This window comes from Propithecus coquereli, unplaced genomic scaffold, assembly GCF_000956105.1.
Source record: "Propithecus coquereli isolate 6110/MARCELLA unplaced genomic scaffold, Pcoq_1.0 Scaffold90, whole genome shotgun sequence".
Lineage (NCBI taxonomy): Eukaryota > Metazoa > Chordata > Mammalia > Primates > Indriidae > Propithecus > Propithecus coquereli.
In genome coordinates, this window is record NW_012155285.1 from 3305529 (window position 1) to 3314722 (window position 9194).

The following is a 9194-nucleotide window of genomic DNA, read 5'->3' on the forward strand; positions in this document are numbered from 1 at the left end:
TGAGTAAATTTGTGTTATTCTTGCCAAGACTCCTTACTCCGGGTTAGATATAACAAGAATTCACTTCGGAAGAATAATTTAAAAATTCTTCTCTCTTATCATCTGTTACTTTAAAGAAACCTACCTGGTTTTCCCTTTTTTTGTGTGTGCGTGGGCAATGCATTTATTTTTTTAAGGGTGAAATCATTATATACAGATAGTCTTCAGTATATGAACTTAGGAATTGAATAGTTTCTGACACATTTTTTGTGATCAGGCTGTTAACCCTCATTATTGGAACCCTCTTTATATCTGAAATCCTAGAACCATGTAGATTTGGATAACAAAGCATGCCTTATCATCTGAATATCTGTTCTCTAAACACTGGGACCAAATAGATTCGAATATCAAGAACTACCTATATGGTAAGAAAGACAGTGCTTCTTTTGTTTTGATGTTTTAGAGCCCAATCTTACATGCCTGGGTAGACCTATAAAAGGCCATGAGATCTAATTTGATCTTGATTATGTGGGCTGCTGGAAGAGCATGGGAAACAAGCTAGAGTTAATACCATAACCTTTAAATAGGTGTAATGTTATATTTATTTGTGACTATAATTCTTTTGAGATAAACTTTTAGTAGAAGTTGAATTGTTTGTTTCTTTAACTAGTCACTAGTCTGTTGGGATCTGAAATATTTTCAACAGAAAACAAAGTTGTCGGCTGCAGTTGAAGTGTCTGGTATGTACAGAATCTGTCCTGTTTATCTCAGGGCAGTCATCAAGCTGGAGTCTAAGTCCACCATTGAGTCACAGGTCTTCACAGATCCTGCTTCTGGCCCCTTCACTCTGGCCAAGAGGCCAGGGTGACTCCTTGTGGTCATGTGATGGCTTGTAGTCAGTTGACAGGGTTTGTCAACTTCCTAAATGCTATGTGGTGCAGACAGGGAGGTGACAGGGCTCAGGGCTCAAGCAAAGAGGGTAACTTTGAAGCTAGATAGACCTAGGCTTGAATCCTAGAGCCACAATCGCTTCATCTGTAAAATGGGGCTAATTCAGCTACCTTAGCAGCAAACGGATTACAGATATTTTGTACTGAATCATCTAGCGCAGTACTGGTAATGGCTTATTTCTTAAAGTCCCTTTTTATTTACTGGATCTCAGTAACAAGCTGGTCAAGTCGTATGGAATAACAATTAGCTTCAATTCAATTTAGCAAATGTGCTTTTAAAAACCATTATTAAAGTGGTAGATATTTTCACAAGTATAACATAGAACTCTTCCTTCTAAGTGTAGGATGAAGTCTGGAGGGAAAGTTGGACCGGAGGGTGACTTTTGACTGTAAGGGGCTTTCTACTGGAGACTATCAGGCATCTCTGGCCACATCAGAGGGAAAAGGGCCTGGTGGTAGCCAACTGGGTAATGCCAGGAACCAAGGGGTTAAGTTGAACCATTTTAGCCGGGCTGGCAAGGAGCATCCAGGCTGGGTAATTAATGCTTCATTTCAGGGGGTTACTGATGCATCAAAGTTGTTAATTAGTTTTATGAAAACAGATTGTGTAACCACAGGGAGATTGTAATTGGGTAGTAATTGAAAATAACTCAGTGGTAAACTTTAGTTGAGTGAACCAGCTGGGGGTAACTTGGGGGAAGAAAGGGAGTTGGGTGCGGGCTGGGGAGGTGAGGAGAATGTAATAGCAATAGTAAGACAGGCGATAAAGAAGACATAATTTGAATGGAAGGAACTTAGAGGTGACCTAGTCTGACCTTTTTAGTTTGCCAGTGAGGACACAGGTCCAATGAAGGAAGTGGTTCTCCTAAGACCACACAACTAGTTAGTGATATGTCTGCTCTCTTCCCTTGCAGTGATTTTGCCAGGATTTTCAAGACTTTGATTTTTAGGAGTTGACTGTGGGAAACACGAAATGCGTGCTGCCAAGACGGCTGCCGAGGCTGGAGCTCTCACCCCTTCCTGCTTGCAGAGACTGCTCCAGAATGCTGCCAGGTCACAGTGGATGCCTCAGAATCTGATCTCATGTATACACCATCCTGGCCGTGGATAAAGCTTGGAAGGGTTTTCCTTTGCCATTCATGGCTCCACCGTCCCAGGGGCCGGGGAAACATTGCAGCCTTCCCCCGGGTGTTATCTCAGGAAAGCCACTTAGTAAGGAAATGATTTTTCTGTTAGGTGTTAGAAGTGGAGAATTATTTTTGAGCCTCAGTTTCCGGCTGAGATTTGGTTGAGCACCCAGAGTGGGTACTTCAGTTTTAGAAGTCTGTTTGGGAGTATGGGGTTGGCAAGGACACAGCTGGAAATGGGGAAAGGAGAAGAGGATGGCCCTGGCTCATGCCAGTACAACCCACATACGAGTTGAACCACTGTTCTCATGAACACTGCTACGAACCTCAGTAGCCTAGAGATGTTCAGGTCCCCACATTTCAAGCAATATTCTGGTTAGCTAATCCATTTGGGTGGTTCCTCGTACTCAGCAGTAGCGGCACTCACAAAGGAAAACAGGTCAGCAGCAGAGATACAGGTGTGACTAAGCCCTTGAGGAAGGTGAACCATTTATCTTTCTTCCCTTATCAGTTTGGACTAATAAATGTCTGGAAGGACTAAGTGTCCTTGCAGGGAAACTAACCAGAAGGACATTTGGGACTCGTTTGGCCAAAAGCAATTGCATGCTCTTGAAGTTCACACAATGGAACCCATCTGGTTTCGGCTGTTGGGGGAACTCTGTCCTCATTATCCCTGCCTGGTACCGTTTCGGTCTGTCTTACCGTCTCTACCTCATTTCTCAAGTGACTCTTCCACGTTAGCAGGATTAACTCATGGCTACAAAGCAAAAAGAACTGTAATTTTTAAGTTTCTCCAAAGGGGCTTCAGATATCTGGTGGATACATTTTCTTTGCAGACCAAGTTTCTCCAGAGGCGTTTCTTTTAAGTCTTAATATCTGCCTCACTGCAGTAAGTTGAGCGGGGAGGGGCTGGGGAATGAACACTTGTGTCCCCGAACATTCAACAAAGTACAGAGAGGAGCCCAGCCATGTAGATGACCTTCCAACTATCCAGTTTCTTGGCTACTAATGTAAACAAGAGCTGCTGAAGCCACAACGTTTTCAAGTTAGCAGAAGGAAAATACACTTATCCATGGTGACCGCTTTTAAGAAGAACATTTATTGTTTTTCTCACTATAAAAGTTAATATGCTTTTATAGAGAATTTGGAAAGCTCAAAAAAGTTTAAGAAATAAATTATTTTATTTTGTGACTATTTTGGTAAGTTTCTGCTCAAAGCTTTTTGATGAAGACCCACTTCTATGGAAATCTGGCTTTCTTGTTGAGAGTGTTTGTCTTCTCTCTTAGCATCTGAATCTTATTAGAGGTGTTCTTCATTTGCTATAAACTGAGGCTACTGAACCATGAGCTTTCAGAATTCATAAAACAAAGAATTAATTTATATTCCACATACCCTTAACCCAGTGTTCGGATTAGAGCTACCACAGGTAACATAACACCTAATAAAGTTGCACTGTTGCCAGCCAGCTCTGATGGATATTGTAGATATTAAGATAAAGAGAGGAAAGAAGTTTCTATGAGCGTTTTTTTCCTTATGGGGAAAATACAGATAACTTCAGATGAATTTGGAATGTAGCAAGCTACTGTTGTACAAAATGAGAGATACAGATATTTAGCAGCAGAGTAGATTTTCTAGAAAGATGATTGTCAAATGGTCTCTGCCTTTAGCCATGCTTATTAGCATGGTGGTGATGCTAACACCATTCTTAGGGGCATTTTCATATTTACTGGACTTGTTGATTACAGGAGAGCATCAGTTCAGCATTCTTTCTTTCACAAATTATGTTGGAAATCATATGTTTAATTTCTACTAATGGAACCTTTTAGCAAAATTGGGGAAAAAATTAAGTATTTAAAGTTTTCAAATGAATTCAGGAAATAGGTGGGTGGACGTTTTAATCTGTTGGCATGTGATTTGTGGGTGGGAATTTCTTTTTTAAGCAAGAACAGTGTACTATATTGACTGACCATGTCTTCCAATGTAATGTCCCTGAGAACCAGAATGCAGACAAGTGCTCTTTGTCTAATTGAGTGAATAAAAAAAGTGTGTTGGCACGAATGGGCCATGTGCCTTTTCAGGGACGAGGGACACATGCCAGGGCCTGTTGAATTAAAATTATAAAAGCATAGCCATAAAATTTGTTTGTAGATCAGAAGAGGACCGCTGGGTATGCAAGTTATCCAAGTCCACAACTTGCACTGGAAGCAGAAGCAGGGTGTGGGCGGTGGTTCAGAGGAAGAACGGTGTTGAAACATTAGACATGTGCAGTCATCAGTTGTCTCCACAATCTGCAATCAGTTGCAAGAACTTCTCAGGCTTTAAAATTTGTAAAAGAAGCAGTTGTGTTTGCTTTGTGCCTTATATAACTACTCAGTGTAATACTTCAAAATGTCAACGTCTTGGTTGAAGAGCTTGAAAATGGTTCTCTTGAAGTGTGTGTGAGTGAAGGGATGAGAGTTCTGAGGAGTGGTGATTAACGGCTCGGGGAGGGCTCTCACCGTTCCCCGAACTCTGTTCTGTGTGATCTGGCCAGCTGGCTTCCAGATTTCCATCCATGCCGGAAGAGCCAATAAAAAGATAAAGTCAATCACTGGGAGAGGCCTCCAGTGCCTGCCAGGGTTCTAAAGCATTTCCTTAAATGAAAGGGCCAAGTAAAGATACCATGCAGGCCTGAGTTGAGCACTAGCTTTCCGTCCACAGCTGTGTGCCCTTTTGGGCCTCAGTCTTTTGTCAAACGGGGCCATATGATCTGTCACTCCGCCCCACCTCCACTGCACACCCTCGTACAAGCCACAGTCATACCTTATGTGGCCACTGGAGGGGCATCCTAACCAGTCTCCTTGCTTTGATTGTTGCCCCTTTAAAATCCGTTCTTCACACACTAGCCAGAGTAGAGTGGTGAAGTTCACTGTCTCTGTCTGAAAGCATCTCGTTTGTTTGCTTATTTGTTCTGTCTCCCTGATCCCCTCACCCCCAGAATACAAGCGACACCGCCTCTGCCACATCCTTAGAGCTGTACACTGGCTTCTGGCAGATGCTCCTTCCTCCTAGACACTTTCGCCTCTGTTGTTCTCTTGTTCTCATTCATTGTAGCAGTTTTTCCTGAGCCACTTTGAAATGGGAGGCAGGAAACCTGGAGGCGAGTTTTAGTTCTGCCACTTGCCTGTTGGCCCTTCATTAAGAAAGTCACTCGACTTCTCCAGGCCTCAGTTTCCTTACCTGTGAAGAGAGGGCGCATTACTCTGTTAGGACCGCAGTAACAAAGTACAATGGACTGGGTGGCTCGAACACCAGAAATTAATTTTCTCACGATTCTGGCGCCTAGAAGCCCGAGATCAAGGTGTTGGCCGGATCGGTGTCTTCTGAGGCCTCTCTCTTCGGCCTCCAGATGGCCGTCTTCTCACCTGGTCTTCACATGATTTTCCCTCTGCGTGTCTGTGTCCTAATCTCCTCTTTTTATTAAGGACATCCGTTATCCTGGAGTAGGGCCCACCCTAAGGACCTCACTTTACCTTATCGCCTCTTTAAAGGCTCTCTCTCCAAATGTGATCACATTCTGAGGTACTGGGGGTTAGAGGTTCAGCATATGAATTTTGGAGGGAGACACAGTTCAACTCATACCAGAGGGGAATATGCTAGATCATATCTGAGACTCCTTCCGGCTCTACAAAATTATATTTTAAGTTGGGGATCTTTCTGCTCACACCCATGATCAGGTCCACTCTCCTGGTAAGCTTGGTACAGATGCTTCCTAATTTTCAGTACTCACACATATCTTCACTGTATTTTTGAAGGGTTTAAAAGTGTGTGTGTGTGTGTGTGTGTGTGTGTGTGTGTATCTAGCAACAATATCAATAAGCTATGGACAACTGAAATGGAAGAATTTAGTAAAGGGCACAAAAATGGCATCTGAGGAAGGGGCTTATAATTTTTTTCCTATATAATTTTTGAGCTATGTAGTAAACATTTTTCTCCCCCTCCCACAGCTGGAAACGGACAAACTGGCTCTCCCCATGAGCCCCAGCCCGCTGAGCCCCAGCCCCATCCCCAGCCCCAACACGAAGCTCGAGAATTCCACTCTCCTGACTGTGGAGCCGTCCCCCCTGGATAAGAACAAGGGCTTCTTCGTGGACGAGTCGGAGCCCCTTCTCCGCTGTGACTCCACGTCCAGCGGCTCGTCCGCGCTGAGCAGGAACGGCTCCTTCATTACCAAAGGTAGGCGCGGGCAGGGTGGGCTCGCACACCCGGGCTTTCTCCCTCGCTGGCGCTGCAGTCCGGCTGTCGTTGAGCCATTCGGATGAGCTGCCCTGGAAGACCTGTCCCGAACTCCAGCACGACGCTGGCCTGAGAGAAGCCTTTGCCCGGGGAGGACACACCTCGGAGATCTGCGAGAGCACCCCTTATCGTGGTGGTGCTATCAAATGTGTGTTTCGCGGAAGAGCTGATAAAATGTAGTCTGGCAGGTTTTTTTGAAAATTATTTACCAGGCTTGCTGAATCCAAGGATTTAAAGTGTAACCTATCTTGAGAGTCAGAAGGACAGGTTTTAGTGACTTAAATTGATCCTAAAATTCGCTTTGTTAAACTAGATTGCAAATAAAATTTTAAACATTATGGGTGGGTATTTTTGGTAAATAATTTGCCACTTTTAATTTTTAATATCAGGGTAGGGAATTAGTGTACACACTGTATTGATGACAGATTTTTTTTTTTTTGTTAGAGATTTCCTAGCTTGGGTTAATTCGGGTTATATATAGTGAAAGGGTTGCATTTTATGTGAATATTATATTTTATATATTTATAAAATTATATTCTATATATTTATGGCTTTTATAGTTTACTTATTTATATTAATCTATTTTATACTTATATTTTAATTTGCATTTTATTTTACATATATTTTAGAGAAAAGTTTTATAATAGTAATAAAAGTTATGGTTCCTTACCCGAATGTAAGATATGACCCAAGAAGCAATATTTACTTATTTAAGTGCTTTTACTCTCTTAGCAGTTTAATTTTAAAATACTGCAAAGTAATCAGAAAGTCAGATAAGCAGACTACATTGGCTTGGAATATTTGGTCATTTGGAGGGAGTGAGCCTGTGTTTAGTAACGCATTACAGATGGAGAAAATACTAAAGTTTTTTCGGGGGGTGCTGTTTAAGTATTTCACTATTCTCCTTCTGAATTCTAGATGAATTTAGAAGTCATTTAAGTCTAGGCAAATGTCACATTAATGACACATCAACAACCCATTTAAGCAGGTCCTTGTCTGATCTCTGAGGCAGCTCTTGTTTGCTATCTTATGTGCAATGCAAGTAAAAACTCCTGTGTGTTTAAAATGTGCCAAAGGCTCACTTGCTCACTGTAGTGGGGGTGGGGAATAATAGGGTAGGGTGGTAGATGTCACTCTCTAGGATGCCCCTCTGCCCCAGCCCCTGCCACATGCCAGTACAGTCGCCTTACAGCTGTCCTCTTCCCTTCCCTCTCATCCCTGCAGAAAAGAAGGACACAGTGTTGCGGCAGGTTCGCCTGGACCCCTGTGACTTGCAGCCTATCTTTGATGACATGCTCCACATTCTGAATCCGGAGGAGCTGCGGGTGATCGAGGAGATTCCCCAGGCTGAGGACAAACTGGACCGGCTATTCGAGATTATTGGAGTCAAGAGCCAGGAAGCCAGCCAGACCCTCCTGGACTCTGTCTATAGCCATCTTCCTGACCTGCTGTAGGGCATAGGGATATTGCATTCCGGAAATTACTCAATTTAGTGGCAGGGTGGTTTTTTTTGTTTTGTTCTGTTTCTGAATTTTGTTTTTTTGGAGTGTGTGTGTTTGTGTGTGTTTAACAGAGCATATGGCCAGTGTTTGAGTTCTTTCTCTTTCTTTTTCCTTTTCTTTTTTTCTTTCTCTCTGGGAAGTTAGTTTATAAGCCTTTTCAAGGTATAACCGTTGCAAAATACCCACCACTAATGTTTTTTAAGTTCCATTATTTTCTCTGTTTTGCCTTCTTATGTACTTTCAAAATTGTTCTGTGCACTTTAAATTCACTTAACTTACTGTAAATGCAGTGTGACTTTTCTTACACACCGGATTGTGAGGCTCTTAACTTAAAAGTGTAATGACATCTTGTGAATCCTATAAACAGTCTTCACGTCTCTTAACATTCACATCTACTTTTTTTTAAAAAAAATTATTACTAGTATTTTTATTATTGTTTTTCCTTTACAAATTTTCTTAAGGATTAAGGAAATGTAAGACCTGTTGAGTTACTGTAATGCAATTAGACTTTGAGTTCTCTTTTTAATATATATGTCTTGTGTAGTTCATGTTCATGGCTGAAACTTGACCACACTGTTGCTGATTGTATGGTTTTCACCTGGACACCGTGCAGAATGCTTGATTACTTGTGCTCCTCTTACGCTAATATGCTCTGGGCTGGAGAGATGAAATCCTCAAGCCATCAGGACTTGCTATTTAAGTGGCTTGACAACTGGGCCACCAAAGAACTTGAACTTCATCTTCTAGGGATTGAGCTGTTCTGGAACACATTGCTGCACTTTGGAAAGTCAAAATCAAATGCCAGCGGCACCTTTTCCATAGAGAATTTGCCCAGCTTTGCTTTAAAAGATGTCTTGTTTTTTATACACATATAGTCAATAGGTCCAGTCTGCCCTCAAGGTCTTGATCTTGGTGGCTTTCTTTCACCATTCAATTACTTTAATTAAAAATGGCTGCAGCTGTAAGAACTCTTGTCTGATATATTTGCAACTATGCTCCCATTTATAAATGTACCCTCTAACGCTGCGTTGCCAGATTCTAATGCAAAGGTAGTGCGGACTTCCTTTGTGTGGGCAGGGTTTGTGGGTAGTGGTGAGGAACCGATATCAGAAAAATGCCTTCAAGTGTACTAATTTATTAATAAATATTAGGTGTTTGTTACTTGAGTAGTCTGAGCGTATTTAATCCTTGAATTTCTTGCCTCGTACATGTGCTTGAGTTATAACTCTTTGATTAGTCTCTTGGAAAAGTATGTGTATTCTAAAAACCTCAGCCTCTCCAGTTGTAAATCGTTCAAATTAGCGAAGGTTTGTGTCTAGAAAGGTACCTGGAGGTACATAGAGAAAGGCTCTGGTGAAAAT

General features: G+C 42.0%; 1 protein-coding gene across 1 annotated transcript in view; it reads left to right on the plus strand.

Annotated features, from left to right (window-relative positions):
• The window catches only part of TNFRSF21 (tumor necrosis factor receptor superfamily, member 21), a 73018-nt gene extending 64024 nt beyond the window's left edge, over positions 1-8994 (plus strand). The window contains exons 5-6 of the mRNA XM_012664673.1: positions 6043-6271; positions 7556-8994. Coding sequence (XP_012520127.1) covers positions 6043-6271; positions 7556-7785 — 459 coding nt within the window. The 3' untranslated portion in view covers positions 7786-8994. The remainder of the gene's footprint in view (positions 1-6042; positions 6272-7555) is intronic.
• Positions 8995-9194: the final 200 nt, after the last annotated feature.